The sequence below is a fragment of the Rhamphochromis longiceps genome, linkage group LG7, assembly GCF_057381845.1.
Source record: "Rhamphochromis longiceps isolate RC_006_pf linkage group LG7, R_longiceps_female_GT1.1, whole genome shotgun sequence".
NCBI classification, from domain to species: domain Eukaryota; kingdom Metazoa; phylum Chordata; class Actinopteri; order Cichliformes; family Cichlidae; genus Rhamphochromis; species Rhamphochromis longiceps.
Window position 1 is genome coordinate 26550350 of NC_140563.1, and position 21705 is coordinate 26572054.

Here is a 21705-nt window from a genome sequence, read left to right on the forward strand (position 1 = left end):
AATTTTATATTTGGGGTGAAATATCAAGTCTTTTCAAGTAAACCGGTTCAAGTCCAATTCAAGTCCCAAGTCATTGGTGTAAAAGTCCAAGTCAAGTCACAAGTCTTAGAACATTTTTTCAAGTCAAGTCTAAAGTCATAAAATTAATGACTCGAGTCTGACTCGAGTCCAAGTCATGTGACTCGAGTCCACACCTCTGCTTATTAACACCGCAATACTAAGGAGCTATGCAGGAGACTGCGAGAGAAGGAGGCACACTGTGTATTGAGGTTGGTACAGTTTAGCAAATACAGAGAAAGTGAGGCAGGGCACCTTGTGTTCATCAGAGTTTTATCGTTGTCTAAGTTTAGATCTTGGCTTGCAGAATGCATCTCAAGTAACAAGGCTGCTCACTCGCTTTAGTAGCACCACAATCCAGACAAAAACAGGGCTTTACACAGAGCTTTAAAGGAAGACAAACACAGAAAAGTGGCAAGTCACTGAAAAATAAGAGTAGAGGCGGGGCTATCAAAGCCCAGCAGAGTCATATAGTGAAAAATCTCAAACAGGAGGCAAACACAGAGAGACCTAAGGCAGAACCAGGACTATTCTCTGTAAGAAAACAACTCTTCACCACATAAGTTTACCGTTTTTTCTACCTGGACAATGACAGAGAATGTAGAAGATCAAGTCAACTTCTCTCAAACCTCTGGGTCTGAGCAACAGACACCGCATTTTCTACGAGATGTCATCTTCCACGGCAAGTTTAAGGTAAGCATTTCTGCAAGAGACACAGAGACTGAAAGAGAGAGAGTAGGAGGACAGATAAGGCAAGATAAATAAAGACACGGAATAACATCTATTTAATAATAGTTTGGACTTGGATTTGATGTAATACTTCATCCTCACTGACCTAACTGAACAACTGATGATTGGCCATAGTTTTTGATGATCTTGTGCAGCAATTACAGCTATTTTAATATATTTAAAACTCAACATACTGGTTAAAAAATTAAAATAGTCAGCAGTCCTTGTTGAACACAACCAAAACTTTTACACTGATACGGTCTTTAAGAGTGCTATTGCCACTCTGCGGCACTGCTCATTACTTAAGGCAGATACTGCTGCTTTAAGTAATGAGAAGGATTAAAATGAAGTTCCTTCTGCAGGTCGTACACTGCACTGAACTGTAGCTGGTGTATACTGTGTTTTCTGTGCTGGTACTGGCATACAAAAGCTCAGTAAAAGAATAGCTTGATAAGTGCAAGTCCAGAAAGGAAATCTCGCTATTTTTACATTCTTTCCATGATATATGGTTTTGTGTGTATTAAAAAGCAAACAAACAACATATGTGAACAAAACTGTTAAATGTTTACATCATCGAACCCTGCTGGTGATCCAATGGTGTCAGACACTGAATGGCAACACTCCTGATTTGAGTGCAGTTCTTCTTGTTGGATATCCTCCCCATCTCTTTCTGTGTGCATTTCTTGCGGTCCCTCTTGTCAACTTATAAATGCATAAATCGTGTTCCCTAGGCTCTCGCTCTTACATGTGTGGTTTAAATCTGCGTATTTTCAGCGGCTGAAGGCTCTAACTCCAGAGGAAAATACCCGCTCCCAGCATGGGCTCTTCTTCCAGGATGGTCAACGGCGTGTTGACTACGTGCTCACCTATTTCGTGAAGAAGTCGAGTGGAAGCCACTCCACTCGCCAGTCAGTGCATCTCCTCACTGAGAATGTTGTTACCCGCAGCTTCCGCCATGGTCCTCAGAGTGGTGGCGAAAAGCTCCGAGCCAAGCAAACACAAAGGACGAAAGACTCATCCTCCGTACATTCATCGACGGATATCGACATGGAGTTGGGCTGTTCAGGAGAAATCTTCAATAGCCAGGAGGATCAGAAGGCATTCAGACGAGAGGAGTTTGAAGGAAAACTGAGAGACATGGGGCTAGAGCTGGAAAAAGATGAAGATGTAAGTTCTAATAATTATTTATTACAAAAACTAACTGGCCTCATTTGGTCACTTCTTTTCAGTGTGTGCTTCCAACCAAGCTCATTTCTTTCTGTCTTTCTTTCTTTTTTTGTACGTCTTATCTTAAATGAAGTCATGTCAAATTTTAACCTAATACAATGACAGTTTCTTTCAGTATACAAGCCCTTAAACTACATTTGAATATGTTGAATTTTGATGCTTTTAATTCATCTTATTATTCCAAGCATTTTTGAGCCCTTGTAACCTTTAAATTGGGTACAGGAGCTAGCCACACAATATCTTCAAGGCCGAAAAACACATTTAAGCTTTTTTTAGCTTTTTTTTTTAAAGAAAAAAGAAAAAAAACTTCATCCAAATGAGTTTTACACCCACTCCCAGTGTCACAATCTGAAATAAAATATTTTTTATATTTTATATAATGTTTTCTATAACCAAACTTAAAATATCGATATCATGACATATCTCATAGTTTCAGTAACAAAGAAGCACAAATTTAATGCCTATGAGAGAAGGAAGTGAATATTCTTAGTACAAGCCAAATCATTTTTCTTTGCCTCAATAGGAAACCATCACCTGCTCCCCTAGAGGGAGGCATAACTTTAAATTGACTACTTCTTTGTTTTGATACTTTTAGCTCTAAGTTTGCTGCTTTGGTTTTAGAGCCATTGCAGTTTTAGAGCTCTAACATACTGGCTCATCACCAGTGCTGTGAAGCTGTACTGGCAGATACTTCCTCAGACTATAAAGAGGAGCTCCTTAAACTTATTATCACCCTTGCAGAAAATGATGACTGACTCATGACTCATTTAGTGATGGGAATGCTTCCACAATGAAACCACTCATAAACCTATATGCATTACACTCATAAGCACTTTCAAGGCTCCTGACAGGGGGGTTATTTTGATGCTCATTTTGAATTTCTAAAGGGTTGTCTTGACTTAAGTTGCTGCTATTTAATTGAGTGTGTTAATATGTGTGTTTACAAGCAGTCAAACAGGTGTATCTGTGTATGGCCCTTCACGTATTATCATTTGCGAGAATGACCCTCAGGGGCGCTAAGTGTGACATGCCTACCATGAGAGATATGTCTGTAGGCTTTCAAAAAGGCTTGTTGGCCAACAGCATTTTTCCACTCAGCTTATTGTTCACCATAAAGAACAGCAGATCTGCACATGCACTAGAGAGACAGAAATGATACTGCTCTGCAGGTCACAATCTCCACTTTCATGCATCTCACCCTTTCTCTCTTACACATCTTCACTAATCCACTGAAACACACTTGAACACACAAACTTTAAACTCAATAGAATGTCAATAGAAAGAATTTATGAACTTATTCATGTTGTAAGAAATGTCCATACAGATGTCATCATATATTTGAAGGTGTGTTTTTATGTTGGTGTCCTTGTTAAAGGACAGAACAACAGCAAAAGCAACCTCACCTCACAGAACACATGTTCTTGCAGCTATGCCATGAGTTCACTGGTGACTCCAGCAGTGATCAACTACTGTATAAACACAAATCCTGACCTCTTTCCAGATACTGCTCCCAGGTACACGGATGACACAGGGGTCAAAACAAAAACACCTGAACTGAATCTTCATAGACCTGTTAGAGAGATCTCTGGACCATAAGTCTTAACAATGAAGTCAACAATGAACTTTCACGAGGATCGAAATTTGCCATTTTACACTAAGCACCTACTGGATCACAAACTGTGGTTCTTGAAGCACCATGCCAGAAAAGCCTGATCTGAGCATGAAAAAAGTAATTTCCATTGCAGTTTGATGTTCTAATTGCGAACTATGTGAATGCACTGCTACACTGTTTCACAGTTTTGGCAGATTTACAATTTGACTTGATCTTGAAATTTCTGTCTAGTGATGACAGTGTCTAATAATAGTAATTACTATTATTATTATTACTACTATATTTTTGCACAGTGGTTTTTATTTACCTTGTAACTTATATAAACCTTATATTTAACTGCAAACGTTAGAAGATAACCGTTTCTCAATGTCTGCAATATTTTAAGAGGCAGCCAGTTTCTGTAAAACTATTTGCAGGGTTGCAGTTTAGCTGTATCTATATATCAGTCACTTAAAAGTGGAAACTGATATTCTGTCTATGTATAAGATGTCCTAATGCCAGAATAAAAATAGAAAATAGTTGTCTCCACAGCTGACCTGAGGTTGTGAGCACCACAGAGAGTCTGAATTCCTGGTTTTCTACACATGGCACTATCTAATTTCTGACATTTTGGTAACTACCAGTATTAGCTGATACTAGGTTAATTCTGGTTTAATGAAAAAAATCCCCAGTCTTTGTAAATTTCCAGTAAGTTGGACCTTTGAACTAACAGACAGGGAAGAGAGAGACTACAGGATCAATTTTCCTGAAACAGAATACACAGTAAAACACCAATCTAGTCTCGGGACACAGGGGTGTTCAGGTGACATCAGTATTTCCTAATCAGTAATTCTAGTACCGTATTTTGCACACAGTTAGGCCCATATATATTTGGACACTGACGCAGGTTTTGATGTTTTTTACTGTTTTTTTTTTTACTGACACATATTCCAGTTACAGTTATAAAATGGACATAATGTGTAGAGTCTCAGCTTTAATTTGAGGGTATCTACATTCAAATTGGATGAAAGGTTTCATGCTTTAATGCTTGCTGGTCAATTGACTCAAAGGTTATTTCATGGGCAGTTGTGGGCAATTCCTTCTTTATTTCATTATCAATTAAGAAGATGCCTGGAGTTGATCAGAGGTGTGGTGCTTGGAAGTGAAAGATTTTGCTGTGAACCAACAATACGCAGTCACAGGAGCTCTCCGTGCAGGTGAAATAAGCCATGCTTAGGCTGTGAAAACAGAAAAACCCCATCCGAGAAATTCCTACAATATTAGGAGTGGCAAACTATAGTTTGGTACAAGAAAGCTCTGGTGAATGCGGCAACACAAAAGACCTGGACGTCCACAGAGGACAACAGTGGTGGATGATCACAGAATTATTTCCACGGTGAAGAGAAACCCCTTCACAACAGCCAACCAAGTGAACAACACTCTCCAGGGGGTAGGCATATCAATATGCAAATCTACCATAAATAGAAGACTCCATGAAAGTAAATACAAAAGCTAGGTACTTGAAGGTGTGGAACAGCTCATGATCCAAAGCAAACTACATCATCTTTAAAACATGGCGCAGGAAGTGTGATGGTTTGGGGTGTATGGCTGCCAGTCCCACTAGGACACTAGTGTTTATTAATGATGTGACACAGGACAGAAACAGCTGAATGAATTGAGTCTGAATGAGGTGTTCAAAGACATACTGTCTGCTCAAATCTAACTAAATGGAGTCAAATTGATTGGGCGGCGTTTCATAATACAGATGGACAATGACCCAAAACATGCAGCCAAAGCAACCTAGGAATTTATTAACGCAAAGAAGTGGAATATCCTTGAATGGCCAAGTCAGTCACCTGAGCTTGAGCATGCATTTCACTTGCTAAAGCTAAAACTTCGGACAGAAGCAGAGCAGAGCATTAAAAAGGAGGAAACCCAACTCCCCTTTCACCCCTTTGGGCTTTGGTCCTCTACCAGAGGCCAGGGAGCTCTTGGAGTGGTTCACTTCATTTCTTGTGGTTAGAAGACTTTTGGTCTCAATGTGAAATGTTTTGCTCAGATGTAGCTAGAGTCACATGCAGTGTTCCACAAGGATCTGTTTTAAGTTCCTTGCTGTTCTCAGAAATCAGAAAGGGTTTTATTGCCAAATGTTGAGCAGGTTTACACCATTAGGAAATTGCTGCGGTGCTTCAGTGCAAACATACTGTTACAAATTAAGCTTAAATAGACATGAAAATAAAAATGAGAATAAGAATTAAAAGTGCTAAGTAGATAGATAGATATATACATGATATATATATGAGTGCAGGTGGTGATCAGTGCCAAACATGGAATGATGCAGTGAACACAGCGTAGGGTCATGTGTTAGTGGTGGGAACAGTTATACGGTTATTGTTCATGTGACCAACAGCAGAGGGGAAGAAACTGTTCTTGTGGCGAGAGGTTCTGGTGCGAATGGACCGGAGCCTCCTGCCTGAGGGGAGCAGGTCAAACAGACTGTGTCCAGGGTGAGAAGGGTCAGCTGAGATCTGAGCTGCACGCCCCAGTGTCCTGGAGGTGTACAGGTCCTGCAGAGATGGGAGTCTGCAGCCAATCACCTTCTCAGCAGAGCGCACAACACGCTGCAGTCTCTGTTTGTCCCTGATAGTGGCTCCAGCGTACCACACGGTGATGGAGGAGGTGAGGATGGACTCGATGATTGCAGTGTAGAACTGCATCATCGTCCGTGTTGGCAGGTTGAATTTCTTCAGCTGCCTCAGGAAGTGCATCCTCTGCTGGGCTTTCTTAATGACGGAGGTGATGGTGGGCTCCCACTTCAGGTCCTGGGTGATGGTGGTACCCAGGAAGCGGAATGAGTCCACAGAGGTGATGGGGGTGTCAGTCAGGATGATGGGGGGGGAGTGGAGCTGTGTGCTTCCTGAAGTCCACAATAATCTCCACTGTCTTCTGGGCATTCAGCACCAGGTTGTTGTGGCTGCACCAAGACACCAGACGTTCAACCTCCCTCCTGTAGGCAGACTCATCCCTGTCCGAGATGAGTCCAATAACGGTGGTGTCATCTGCAAACTTGATTAGCTTGACAGACTGGTGGGTGTATATGTATATCTCATGGTATATTCTACCACTACGCTAGATTATTAGTTCTGAATTAGTTTTAGTTTTAAATACATTTCTCATCATCTTTATGTAGACAATATTCAACTGTACCTTTTTTCAAACCTTATGAACTGGACAAACTATCCATTCTAATGGACCGTCTTAAGGAAATAAATGGTTGAACAGCAAACATTTTTCTGTAGCTTAATACAAACAAGACAGGCTGTTTAATTATGACTCCAGAGAGCATTAATCCCCAAATTAGACAACATCTGGGAGCTTTCTCATCCGCTGTAAAAGCTACTGCTCAGTAAATTTCTGATCAGTCTTTGGCTTTTGATGCCTACATGTAATCTGTGACCTGCTCTTGCTTTCTTCACTTAAGTAATATCACTAAACCTGAAATGGAGATGCTTGTTCATACTTTCATCTCTTCTCGGTTAGACTATTGTAATGCCCCTTTTTTCTTGTCTGTCAAAAGCTTTGATAAATCGCCTTTAAACCATCCAAGATGCTGCGGCAAGACTTTTAACTCACACTCACAAATTCTCTCATATCACCCCATTGTTAAAGAGTCTGCACTGGCATCCACTTAGTTTTAGATATCAATTTAAAATCCTTGTAAGGCATGAAATGTAAACTCTTATGTTCATGGCCTTACAAGGAGAGGCCCCCACTTATATCATCAGCTACTTCACCCTTATTCTCCAAACCAGATCCTTTATTCCTTACGATTGCTGAAACTGCTACCATGTACCTGTCTGAAAACTAAAGGGGAAGCTTCCGAACCTTAGCACCAAAACTATGTAAGATTTAATCTAACGTGTCAATTCAGACAAGCATAACAAAATATTGGATAATGTTTTTGTGTGTTATGTTGTTTTTGTGTGACTAAACTGTATTTGTAATATCTTTGTAAAGCACTTTATAATATATTCCCGTCTTGTGTTATATAAGTAAATTTTACTTACTTAACAATATGCAGTAGCTCAGTGTTCCAATATTCGGAAGAAGAAACTGCTCTCATAACTGGAGATCAATGAGGTACAACACAAATGCTACACCAAGGGAGAGCCAGGACATCAGGTCGGGGGGAAATATCATCATCCCCACATGAGATTGGGTACCAAGCCCCAAGCACAACTGAAGTCGTGTTGTAGCAAGAGCAACTGACCTGAGAGATACCTGAGAGATAGGATCGTGGCTAAGCTGTAAACTTGGACCCTCTGTGGCTGATCACCAAGACTATGTGGAATATCCTCTGATGGTCTACTAGACTGGAAGATGTGAATGCAGCATTTTGGAATGCAACTCTACTGTGACCATCATCGAAATCAACCAGCTGATCTACACCACGGCAGCAGTCATCCCAGAGATGCTAGGCTATAAGATAATCAGCCACAAGGAGCAGGACCCGCCATGGAGAAGGAGACCAGAGGCCAAGATCAAGGCAGCACAAAGGGAAGTTTGCCAACTATTGGAGCCGGAATGCTGGAAGCAACATATATGGAATTATGAAGCAAAGAAAAAAATGATAAATAACTCTAAATATGTGTTATATTTTAAATTCCCCAAAGGAATTCCCTTTGCTTTGGTAACTGGACTAGTTCTTCACTTCACAGGTGTGCCTTGTCAGCGTTCATTTGTGGAATTTCTTGCCTTCTTAATGGGGTTGGGACCATCAGTGGTGTTGTGTAAAAGTCAGGATGGTGCACAGCTGACAGTCCTATTTGACAACTGTTAGGATTCATATTATGGTGGCTATTTTGAAGAATCTCAAATATAAAACACGTTTTGAGTTTCACACTTTTCTGTTTACTACATAATTCCTACATAATTCCATAGTCATGAACATAAAGAAAAACCATTAAATAAGAAGGTGTGTCCAAACTTTTGACTGGTAGTATATAATGATATCATATTAGCGAGCGAGAGAGATCTGAAGCCATACATGTGCAGTATTATTTGATTTCTCTATCTGTGTTTTGAAAATGAACTATATGGGAGTTTTATACAGTTGCTTTTGCATGCTGTTTCCCTCTTAGGGCAAGATTCCAGGAGTGTACTTTGTGAAAATACATGCTCCCTGGAACGTTCTGTGTCGAGAAGCCGAATTCATGAAGTTAAAGATGCCCACCAAAAAAGTAAGTCTTTAAAATGTTAGTTAAAAAATGCCAGGTTATGCTATGTTATATATTTCAAATGGGCAGTTTAGAGTCAGTATCAAATATACAAACTATTTAGGTTTAGCTCTAAATTCAGACAATAATGAGGTTACTGTATTCAGTCCTAAAATTCTTAGAGGCTTACTCTGGCCTCTAGTAACACTGTGAGGAATCTCAGAGTTGGTTTTGACCAGGATCTGTACTGTACTAAACAAATGTGTAGGACTGCTTTCTAACATTTGTGGAACATCTCTAAAACGAGAAACATCCTGTCTCAGAGTGATGCTGAAAAAGTAGTTCATGCACTCTAGGCTGTTCTAAAACTTATTAATAAAATAAACGCCTTCATTTGATCCAAAATGCTGTGTGTGTGTTGAAAGGTCTATGAGGTCAAGCAGTCAAACAGTATTGTGGAGAAGATCAGTACTCTGATTAGTAAAATTCTGGAGCCCCTCCACCCACATGTTGAGGAACATCAACCCAAGAACGTCAAACACCTGTCACACACGTTCTCTAGGGAAAAGCAACACCTGTAAGTACATGTTTTTACTAAATGGAAAAGAACTGATCCCATATGATCTAGCGTACTTGTCAACAATGTGATTTTTTTTTAAATGCTCAAGAATATGCTGACAGATCCTTTTTCTCCTTTTCTTTTCAAAGCAACTTCAATATCATCCAAAGTTTTTTGGGGTTTTTTTCTTTTTGTTTTTCAGCAGTTTCCTTCTGTTGCATGAGATAATTCAGGGTTAGTGTAATCCTATAATCTTTAGGTTTTTCAGAGAATATGCACTGAAAATTGCTTTTTTTTTTTTTTTGCCTGTCCCGTTTGGCTCTTTTGCCATCAGAATTATTGTCTAAAGGCGAAGAAAGATGCCCAACGGATTTACTTTACCAAATGGACCATCCCAGCCTTGCCGTCTTGGTCTATTTGATTCACCTTTGCTTTTATTGTTTATTCTATTTTCATTTGCTGAACACGGGACAGACTTGACTGGGGAAAAGAAAAGGGAGAAAGAAAGAGGGAAAGAAAAACAGCGGGGAAGAGGAACGGTGATAAAGGGTAAAAACCAAAAACCAACAAAACAAACAGACAAAAAATACATATATCAATCACCTGGATCACCTGTTGAGAAAGAAAAAAGAGAAAACAAGCAAAGAAAAAGAGAGCAATAGAATAAACAACATCACGATGATCTATGGGACTATAACAGTAAATACTAAATATTAAGTATTATTGTGCAGCACGTAAGATCGACAGCGCACAGTGTGCTTCGAGGTGGCAGCCAAAAACCACCTGTGAGTGAGAGCGTGCTTGTATTTAAAAGGTTCCTTCATGTAATGATCTGCTAGAGGCTGTGGGGAACCACAGCCCCGCCCACCAGGGCATGAAGCAGGTATGGAGGAGATCAAGGCTCCAGACAGCCAGAGGCCCCAAGAGCAAAGGAGACCAAGGAAGACCAACAGAGGGGCAACCGCACTGAAAATTGCTACTCTTGCTAGTAAAACATGAGACATTTTAATCTGAGACCAGAACCTAACAGAGTGAAATAAATGATGCAGGCTTTACACTGAAAAAAGGGGAGATGGTGACCTTTTCACTAACATCACTCCCCACGTGTAATTTTCATTCATTCACAGAAAATCTCCCCTCCCAACGAGATAAATGAAAAAGTCAGGAACTTTTCTGATTTTTAATTGTTTTTGCTTATATTGTTTTTGTTTACATTAATTACTATGTGTGTAGTATGAATGGCAACTGGGGGGAATTGACACCCTTCTGCACATTTTTCAAAGCTGTCAGATGAGATGGATGGGACTCTTTCCCTGTCTGATTCTGGCCCCCAGGTCTCATGTTCGACACCCCTGGTATTATGTTTGTGCCTTGATCGATTCTTGCCTGATTTTTTTTAAATTTTTATTTTATGTGTATGTTGACAGATTTGACCTATCAGACAAAGATTACTTCTTCGACAGCAAAACCAGGAGTTCAATAGTAAGTCCAAGTTTGTGCATCAACAACACCAAAATATGACAGCATGTTTTAGCCTTCGCAACTCCTCTAGCACTCATACTGTGTATAAGAAACTAACCAATGTTTGCTGAAGTTATTTTAATGGTATTTTCCATAATAAATGCACATTTCAAACATTGATATTTTAGGTTTGAAGTATATGAAATTCTAGGCTAATAGGCCATCAACACCATTGACACCCTGCAGTTACAGGTTATCCTGAGATACGTGCCCAAAATAGAAAACAATAATAATGATTATTATTATTAATATTATTATTATTAGTAGTAGTAGTTGTAGTAGTAGTAGTATCTCTTGGGAAGAACTGTAAACTGTAAATAACTTAATTTTGTTGTAGTTGCAGGCTTGATCTGTGCTGTATAATTTTATTATTGTGTGGGAAATAAAAATGTATAGGCTGATATTCTCCTTGTGCATTACTTTTAGACGCATGTTTTTAATTCCTTTACAGGTTTTTGAAATACTAAAAAGAACAAAATGCAAGGCCAAGTACAGCATGGGTAAGTCTGAATGTGTTTTTTGTTTTGTTTTTGCCACAAATATTAAAAGTCAGACAATTACGTGCTTACATATCATAATTTAGTTTTCTGGTATCTGACTAAGTTGTTTTAGTCTCCACTGGTTAAAATATCTTTTTCGGAGTTTTTGATGGTGGGGATAAATGCTGGAAATATGACTTCCTAACCTTGCTCTCTGTCATTTTTGTAAAATGCCTGCAAACCTATGGTTTCAACGATGCAAAGATTTGTCTTTTAGGGAGCGACTTACAGAATAGTTAGTGAGCACAGCAGTGTTTTAAATTCTGTTAAAATCAAAGCAAAAAATAAATAAATAACTAATAGCAATAGCTAGAACATTGTCGTTAGTGTCTACTGAATGCAATGCCTGAAGGTTAAACTTCTGATGGCTAAATAATTTGTTACCACTTCTATGATGGAAATGTCCACTCATTCTGTAATACGTGTGTGTGACACATTAGAAGCTGGTCAGTGGGACGTGATCACTGAATGATTGTGCATGTTTGGCACAGTGATGCTATAGGCTACTATTTTTGCCGTGTGTGTGTGTGTGTGTGTGTGTGTGTGTGTGTGTGTGTGTGTGTGTGTGTGTGTGTGTGTGTGTGAGAGAGAGAGAGAGAGAGAGAGAGAGACTCAATGAAATATCTGTCTTGAGGCCTATCTCACAGTATATGATCTCATTTCCAGTGTTGTTGTGTTTCCTGGAACACTATTACAGTTGTTGGTCCAAGTTCAGCATTGCAAGTACTGCAACCAATCTTATTGTTGTGATGTCATAGTTTTCCGACTTGGAAACACCATCACACCACACACTAAACCCTAACCCTTAACCATAACCATTATTCTAACTATAGTCCCTAACCCTAAGTCTATGATTAAGGTATATGACTTGACAAAAGAACAACATCCCATTTCTTTGCCTTAAGAAATTCTTGAATCATGTTTGCAGTTTGCTTTGGGTCATTATCTAAATGTAAGCAGATGAATCATCAATAAACACTTCTTATCCAATTCCATTAACAGCCATACATAGCCATGGCCAACAGTTGATGTGATATGCTTCAGATCATGAGCTGTTTCTTTCCTTTTCCATACTGTTCTCATCCCATCATTTTGGTTCAAGTTAATCTGGGTTTCATTTGGGCAAGCTCTTTTTGACTTTTTTTCCTGGTAAAATCTATGTTGGCCTTCCTGGTCTTGATAGTAACCAGTGGCAAACCTTCTGTATGAACATTCAGGAAGGCGTTTCTTAATTTTGGACTTTGTGAAATGATATGCGTACGTCCTCGAGAGCATCCTTGACATGGTTATATGTTGTGAAGCTGTTTTACAGAATCAAGGAAAGAATTCCGCACTCATCCACTTATGTTGTCTTCTGTTGTGTTCAGGGCTTTTCCTATTCCTGACCTACTTATTAGTCAAGTGTCCAGTTACTTTTGAGTCTCTGTGGAGTCAAGGAAAACTTAGTACATCGCATGATTCAGTAGCTTGTAGAACCACCTTTAGCAGCAGTAATTTAAGTAATTGTTTTCTGTACAACTTGCAAGATGCCCAAGTCCTTTGGTTGGTAACTAAATCCTTCGGTTGCAAAGCAAGCCCTGAAATTCTTCTGTAACCAATGGCATCAGTTTGCTTCGCAACAATAAGGTTGCAAAAGTGTTGAGAGAGCTCGCTGGTTTTACCCATCCTGAGATGTTTCTTGTGTGACACCTTGGTAATGAGACACCTTTTGATTTCAAAATTTTTTATGCAAATCAGAGATGGCCGAACAGAAAATATTCTAAAAATTGAATGGTTAGAGATAGAATGACCCAATGCGGTCATATTCTTGAGTATTATAATTTAGAATCTGTATGAACATCTGCATTTATGCTTTCTTGGCAGGTATCACCAGTCTCCTTGGTAGTGGGGTGTATACTGCAGCTTATCCTCTTCATGATGTAAGTAGTATCTTTGTTAGAGCAAATAATTATTGGATTAGAAATATTTGTGGTTTTAGTTTACCGAGTGTAAAATGGTGGTGCAGTGCCTTACAGTAAAGGTTCCTTTGCTGGTGACACATCAGTGGTGTGTATACAACTTTGTTTTGTTTTGTTTTGTGGTTCCTTTTGGTAATTTTGCCCCTGTACAGAACCACAGTTGGTTTTAAAGTCAGTGAAGTTTAGACTTTCATCTTTTCTTCAGGGGGTTTAACCAAAGCATTGCATTAACCACATTAATGAATTGCACTAATTTGGTTTCTTCTGTAGTCTAAAGGCCTGCCTGTCTTCAGTTTTATCTTCAGTAACTGAAAAGACTGAGATCAGGGGATTGGCTTGGCCATTGGATAACATCGTATTTGCTTGTCTTGAGAAACTCTTGGGTTTCTTTCACACTTTGTTTTGGATCATTGTCCAGTTGCACTGTGTAGCTCTGTCTGATGAGCAGATAGTATATGTTGTACACTTCAGTTCATTCTGCTGCTTCTATCAGCAGTCACATCAAACACTACTTACCCAGTTCCATTACATGATTAAACCTGCATCATGTTGGATAGATGATGTGGTAAGTCTTGGATAATGAGCTCTTGCTTTCCTTCTTCATACTTTTCTCTTTCTATCATTCTAGTAGAAATTAATATGGGCTTCAAACAAGGTTTTTTTTCCCACAATTTGGCCTGTTCTTGAGCATTTTGAATTGGCCAGTTACTCCCATACAGGAGGTCTGGACTTGCTCTTTATTCAAAAGATCCAAGTTTTTGATTCCAAGAGGCGCTCCGCTGGCAGGCAATGCAGAACCTGTTTCTTGAGGCAGTGTTGAGGAGACTCACCTAGCTCTCACTGGATGTCTATCCAACCTTCTCAGAAGGTCACTGCTTAAGTAGCATTGCAGGTCAAGTGTGATTTCTCAGCCACATCCGTTAACAGCACCACTTCTTTATGATCAGTTCACTGGGTAAAATTGGTTATGTTATACTTTAGTGGCCAGGAGAAAATAGGCTAAGAGCAGCCTGTAAGATCAAATATTTATATGAATGCTTTTACCTTTACTGGATAAAAGTATATTTGGAGCAATTTAGAAGGGGCAAAACAAAGACTGACTCAATTAGTAATAATCACATCCTCATCTAACTGATCTACTCTATGCTAATGCTGATTTCTTATACTGGTCATGAGATGAATGCACTCATCTCTGTCTCAAGCCTGATAAAGCCAAATGGGGAAGCAGTGAGTCAGAACAAAGTCCTCCAACTTCTTTGAGACCTTAATCCAACACAGCCAAGCAGAGTAAAAGCCAAATCCAATTCATAAATTCACATTGGTTGGGCAGTGGTTAATCCTCTGGTCTTCCAGGTGAAACGTGTGAACTCCAAAGTCCTTTCTTCTGTTGTTGCTCTCTACTCAGCCTCAGGACAATAGAGGACACACACCACACCTTCCTAAGAGTCCTCTTTTATACTCATGTGGTCATATGTATCACACACCTCTCTCCCCTTACCCATCACTCACACCTATTACACCTATTACACACACACACACACACACACACACACACACACACACACACACACACACACACACACACACACACACACACACACACACACACACACACACGTGCACATGCACATACACAGACACACTCACGCTTTCCATGCTGCATCCTCTTTTCATCTCAATGCATCTCATTCATTATATTGATTAGATTTATGCATAATTACCAATAGCAAAACCACATATAGATATACTTTGTTTATAGCACGCTGAATTACTGTAACCATAAAACTGCTGGATGTTAAGTTCCTTATTCCACTCTTGAATAGAGGTAAGCTGGGGGATTTGCTCTGGCACTTGGAAGACAATCAGCTAGGGTCGCTGGAGTCTCCGGGGTCATGTGTCTAAGAATGGAGTGGCCAATTGCCAGAGTTACGGGTGTGTAGCTGACTGGGGAAAATGGATTTGAAATGTGGGTTTGTGGTGCACCAGGGTGCTTCTGTTTAGGGCCAAATTGTGAGGAGGAACCTTATAGTCACCGAGCTGCTGATTTTCCAGCTGCTTGGGAGGACCTGTTGGAGGACAGTCATGGCTAAGTTTATTTGGCCTGAACTAACTGCTGGGGTTGGGCTAGTTATAGTATTTTTTTTTCAGTGGTGCAGAGCTGGGTGTCCAATTCACTGAGCCAGTTACAGTTAGACCTCAAGCCATGCTGCTAGTGACACTATAAGTCAATATCAAAAATATGATTTGCGGGTGATTCAAGAGAAATTGTGCACTGATGAAGTACTACAGTAAGAGCAAACACCAAGTTTACAAACTTCAATTTCCTATATTCTATTTCAGGGAGACATTGATGAGGAGAGTGCAGACCCCAATGACAGAAAGGTAAGAATATGAAAATGCCAGAATAAGTCTTGAGAGAGCTCACTGGTTTATCCATCATAAAATGTTTGTTGTGTGGCACCTCGGTAATGAGACACATTTTTATAGGCCTTCAGTTGGACTGAACCAGCTGGTATTAATTTACATTAAGTGGCAGGATTGCTTTCTAATTACTGATAGATTTCAGCTGGTGTCATGACTCTTGATGCCTTTTTGCACCTCTTTTTCTTTATGTGTTTAGTACTTTTTCCCTGCATCTCATTATTATTACATTATTATTCTCATTATTACATGTTTCATTTCTGGGCATCTATGGCTTTATTCCTTTGTATGTGTGAATTGGATGGGTTGTTACCGACATCTGGTGAGAATTTCATGATTAGTGACGTGTTTGATACCTTTTATTGTCAACTTACTTATTTTGCTTTACTTTATTTTTACACACACACACACACACACACACACACACACACACACACACACACACACACACACACACACACACACACACACACACACACACACACACACACACACACACACACACCCCTAACATATGTGAATATCTTCTCCAGCTTTTATATGAGGAGTGGGCAAACTACAGCGTATTCTACAAGTACCAGCCAATCGGACTTGTGCGGTAAGGACATTCCTTAATTTGAAAAATGACATCGCTTTTGCAATGATGCAGCTAGAACAATTGCAATGTGATTAAAGTGCAGACAGGCTTCAATTTAGGGGGTTTATAATACATTTTCAAGTAAACTGTTTAGGAATTACAGCCATTTTTATATACTCTAAACCCCTTCCCTGTTTCAGATACTGTGTTTCTTCCCTTTGAGATGCTTTGCAGGCCTTTACTGCAGCCATCTTCAGTTGCTGCTTAATTGTGGATCTCTCTGTCTTTGGATTTGTCTCTTGCAACTAAAACTCATGTTGGGTTCAGATCAGAGTAGGACCCTGTGCATTTCATTGTTCATCCTGTTGCTTCTAGCAGTCAGATCATCAATAAACACTAGTCACATATACACCCTGGGCTTTCTAACTCGAGACTTTCTCCTTCTACTCCTGCTTCCTCCCTCATACATATAAGATTAATTGGTGATTCTAAACTGGCTGAATGTGAGTTTGATAAAACGTGTAGGATAAAGCACTATATTAATTACTATAACTGCTCAAATATCCACATATTGCATCTGACAACATTACATGGCCATCATCCACCTCCACAATAAGCCGCCTCCTGCTTACCACAACCTATACTTCTGGATCAACCATATTAATGAGCTAGAATATAGATGTATACTTATTATAGATATATTGTTAGAGTATGCAGGAAACAATTCACAAGTTCCTTTGTGTCTGTGCAGATAGTGGTAAATAAGGGAAAAACAATATATACTACAGTTTCGATTTGTGTAATAAAAATGATTTTTTATCTGTTTCCCCGGGTGTTTAGGAAGTATTTTGGTGAGAAGATTGGGCTGTACTTTGCTTGGCTAGGCCTGTATACCCAGATGCTGATTCCTGCCTCACTAGTGGGGGTCATTGTCTTTTTGTATGGATGTGCCACAGTTGATGACAACATTCCAAGGTAAACAAAAATGCATGTGCAAAAATTCCAGTTCTATGTGGTTCTAACTATAATCACCCCAGAGATGTACACATTTAAAGACAAATGAACACAATTTCAGTTGTTTGACAGGTGACAAAAGTTACAGCTGGAAAGCTACAGGGTAGCACTGCAGGAAAAAGATTTAACATTATTTATTTAATTTATTTAACATATGTGTTATTATCACATAGTTGTGATCATAATCTCAACATGATTATTCGCCTCCCTCTTCAAAACATACACATCATAAACATCCACCTGAACAATAGTGTTATAAAAATGGAATATTTTTGGTTTTTAGACTCAGTGTAACAATCTGTGTTATAGCTGGGGTGTACTTTGAAAACAAAGCTTTATTTGTTGCCAGTGAAAAATGTTAAGGACATAAGGTAGGTTGTTATCTTTGATCATGCAATCAGATTGTGTGATTACTTCAAGTAAAAAAAAAGTTCATAAAAGACAATCGTTTTGTATTGAAGACTACAGAGAATCGGGTTGCTGCAGATGGCGGCTCCTGCCTGAGCCTGGCTCCGTCGGAGGTTTCTTTCTGTTAAAAGGAAGTTTTTCCTTCACGCTGTCACCTGCTGGTCACAGAGCTCATGTGTTTGTTGGGTTTTTTTCAGTGTATATTTGTTGGGTCTTCACCTTTAAGTATAAAGCACCTTGAGGCAACTGCTGCTGTGATGTGGCAAACTATAAATAAAATCAAACTGAAGTGAATTGAAATATAACTCATCCATATTTAAAACTATAAATAACAAACTCAAAGTTTTACATATGCACATTGTTTGGTTTTTGTTGTTTCACTCGGTCTATTGTGGTGTGGTGTGGTTTCCATGTGCTATTTGCACCAAATACTGGAGATACAGGTCATCAGTTCAGTTTCAACTTATTATTAATAGAGTTTAATGCACACCTTTTGTGTTGTGTTGATATCTAGTGCCACTTACCATATTTTTGCCTTGCTCGGATCATTTTACAATATGTAACTGCACACTATTGATATTGTAGGTACGTAATAGAGTGATGATGCCAAAAAGTCTGAAAACGTTACTCTTTCATTCCCACCCAACCCCTCTTCTAAACGGTTTGTGATTGTTTTCCACAACAAAACACTAAGAATACACTATTGTAAATTTAACACAGAGGCTAAGTAAAGAAAGTTAGCAGTAAAAAACTATTTAACAGTGTAGGACTTAAAGCGGATGGAAATCAAAAAATGGAAAGAGGAAGTGAAAGTACAACAAGCAGGAGAGAACTGTAAAAGTTTGATGAATTACTACAGAAATGAGGGCCTCCTTTCCTTTCTCCACCTGCTTTTTATCATCCACAGGATATTATGACATGCTGGCAGTGCAAATTTCTATCCAGTGGAGACAAATGCCACTCACTGTAAGTGTCAGAATCCTAACAGAAAGCAAACAGACTGTAACACAAACCAGATGACCCATCTATTCATCAGTGCCTAATGGGAATCTGTTTTAGGAAAATTGAGCTAATAACAGCTGCAAATCTCAAAAAAGAAAAAACCAGAATAGTTACAATCATTATGATAACAAAAATACTTCACATACTTCGACATTTGCTACCAAAGTCAGCCCTGTGACTGATGGCTGTGAGGTAATCGCTGATTTAAATGGACATGAGCATCCCATTTTATCAGGTATGTCCTGTTTTTTGTGTGTAAACATGCCAAACATCATATCCCAGTGTATATATTGTCATACTATTACAGTCACATCACTAAGAGCAAAACAAAATTGGAGAAATCCACTATGTAATATGAATGTATCGGATACACTGTTTATAAAAAGTGAAAATACTCAAGAAAGAGATTTAATCCAGGAAGACCATGTGAAAAAAGTGTATTTCAGTTTAATTTTTTTATATAGCACCAAATCATAACGACAGCTGCCTCACAGTACTTTACATTTTATATGAGAGAGAAACCCCCAGTAACCTGATGAGTCCCCTATGAGCAGCTCTCGGTAATAGTGGAAAGGAAAAACTCACTTTCAACAAGAGAGGAGTCAGACTCAAGAAACAGCAGCGATCTTCCGCTACTTTTTTGGGAGTGTGGAGGATGAGAAAAGAAAAAAAGTATAAACTATAGAGAGAGAAGACGAAATTTAATAAAATGATCTAGTCGAATAACAATGCACAGGGAGTATAAAGGGGATAAGTGGGGCTGATCTGGGAGCTGGTTCCACAGGACAGGAGCCTGAAAGCTGAAGGCTCTGCCTCCTATTCTACTTCTAGAAACTGTAGGAACCACAAGTAAGTCAGGAGTCTGAGAGTGAAGGGCTCTGCTGTTTGACCTATGGTGATTTGGGTGATTCTGGGGGTGGAGGTGTCCTCACGGCATCATTTACCATCCTCCTGTCCTTGTCTATGCTTGTGTATTCACCCTTTTGTTAAATGTTTGGTTTCTGGGTTTCATCGTGGTGCATTTTGTTGGCCTTTTGGATATTATACAGCTCACAGGTGTAACTTCACAAATCTGCATACAGTATGCACACATATACACAGAAACAAAATCACCTGCAGATGCAAGACACGTGTTAATACTTTTCTGAGCCCCCCCATCAAAACGAAAAGTAAAAAAACAGAGTGAAGTGCTGTGTTGGAGTGGTAATCAGAGGTTGTTAGGATAAGATGGGGCCTGATTATTTAATATCTCATATGTGACGAGAAAGATTTAGTTTGATTCTGGATTTAACTTAAAATGAAGAGAAGCCTGCATGGGAGAAATATGTTGTCTCTTTGTACTGCCTGTCAGTATTCCTGCTGTACTCTTGTTATTCAGTTGCCATAACAAATTAAATTTTTGTGTGATTTGAGATTAGCCTAAAGACAGTGTGAGGGTTGCATTAGCAAAGTAGTGGTGGGTTATAATCATGTATTTTACATAATCTAAACAGTGATAAAAACAAAAATACAACTCTGCATGTGCCTTTCTGTTAATTCTAGCATGGAGATTTGTCATCCAAGGAACAACATCACCATGTGTCCACTGTGTGACAGAGTATGCAGCTACTGGAAACTTAGCACCGCCTGTGGGACTGCCCGGGCAAGTCATCTGTTTGACAATCCTGCCACAGTTTTCTTCTCTATATTCATGGCTCTCTGGGGTGAGTGAAGATAGAGAAGGTCATTCAAAAAAACAAAAGTAGAGTATGTGTGTCCGCTTTATAACGTGCTGTTAAAAAGTATACGCCTCTCCCTGATTGCTTTTTCTTTTGCTGTTTTGTCACACTTGTTTTTTAAAGCATCAAACAAATGGCAAAAAAAGGCAACCAGAGTAAATATAAAATGCACTAATTAAATGATGATTTCATTTATTAAAGGGAAAAGGTTACCCAAATCTACCTGTGCATATGTGAGAAAGTAACGACATCAGCCTTCCCCGAGTTAGTCTGGAGTCCATTAGCTTGTTGCACTCAGATTTGATTATTGATAGCCCTTCTTCTGTTTGTTGATCACTTTTCTGGGAGATGTTTTATAAAAGAAATTGAATTGTCTCATGCAGGTGGAACAGTTTTTATTGGCTAGCACTGTCACCTCACAGCAAAAGGTTTTCCAGATTTTCAGGGACTCTGGTTCCCTCCCACAGTCCAAAGACACGCATGTGAAGGGAATTAGTCATTCCAGGATTGGCTGTAAAGCACGAGTGGTTGTTGATCTCTCTATGTGAGGCCTTATTTACCCAGCCCACTTGTTGCTTTACCTGCGTCTGCTGTGCTTACCACCAATCGTTCTTGTTCTGTGTAATTTCCAGATTTTATATTTGAAACATGCACATTTTGATGTCTGGTTGCTTCTGCATATTTTCTTACCTCTCTTTTAAAGCTGCCATGTTCATGGAGCATTGGAAAAGGAGGCAGATGAGACTCAACTATGAATGGGACCTTACAGGGTTCGAGGATGAGGAAGTGAGTAATAACACAACTGCTTTTCTGTGTGAAAGGATAAAAGGCAGAGACCCAAGGCCCACATAATAAATAAAAGATCTGCTATATATACAATACTATGAAGAGAACCCAGGTCGCCAAACTAGAAATGTTGTCTTTTGTGACAAATATTCATATTCTATTCATATTTTCATATTCATAATAATATTTAAGGAAATCAGACTTTTCCATTTAAGAACGTTTTTGTGTTTATTTTTATTTTTGTTGTCCATTCATGTTCAGTCACATTGAGCATGAATAGACTTCACTATTCAGTGTGATTATGAAAAAAACAGTACCCTCTCTCAGTTTACTGTCATACAGACTGAAAACATATTGACCCATTTTTCACTTTACTTAAATG

General features: G+C 39.1%; 1 protein-coding gene across 1 annotated transcript in view; it reads left to right on the forward strand.

The window, feature by feature from the left end:
- Window positions 1-380: 380 nt before the first annotated feature.
- The window catches only part of ano1b (anoctamin 1, calcium activated chloride channel b), a 37889-nt gene continuing 16564 nt past the window's right edge, over window positions 381-21705 (forward strand). Inside the window, exons 1-12 of the mRNA XM_085413102.1 lie at window positions 381-750; window positions 1561-1953; window positions 8746-8844; window positions 9246-9397; window positions 10807-10861; window positions 11352-11400; window positions 13303-13358; window positions 15738-15779; window positions 16352-16416; window positions 17236-17370; window positions 20362-20522; window positions 21241-21323. Of these exons, the coding sequence (XP_085269228.1) occupies window positions 646-750; window positions 1561-1953; window positions 8746-8844; window positions 9246-9397; window positions 10807-10861; window positions 11352-11400; window positions 13303-13358; window positions 15738-15779; window positions 16352-16416; window positions 17236-17370; window positions 20362-20522; window positions 21241-21323 (1395 nt within the window). The 5' untranslated portion in view covers window positions 381-645. The remainder of the gene's footprint in view (window positions 751-1560; window positions 1954-8745; window positions 8845-9245; window positions 9398-10806; window positions 10862-11351; window positions 11401-13302; window positions 13359-15737; window positions 15780-16351; window positions 16417-17235; window positions 17371-20361; window positions 20523-21240; window positions 21324-21705) is intronic.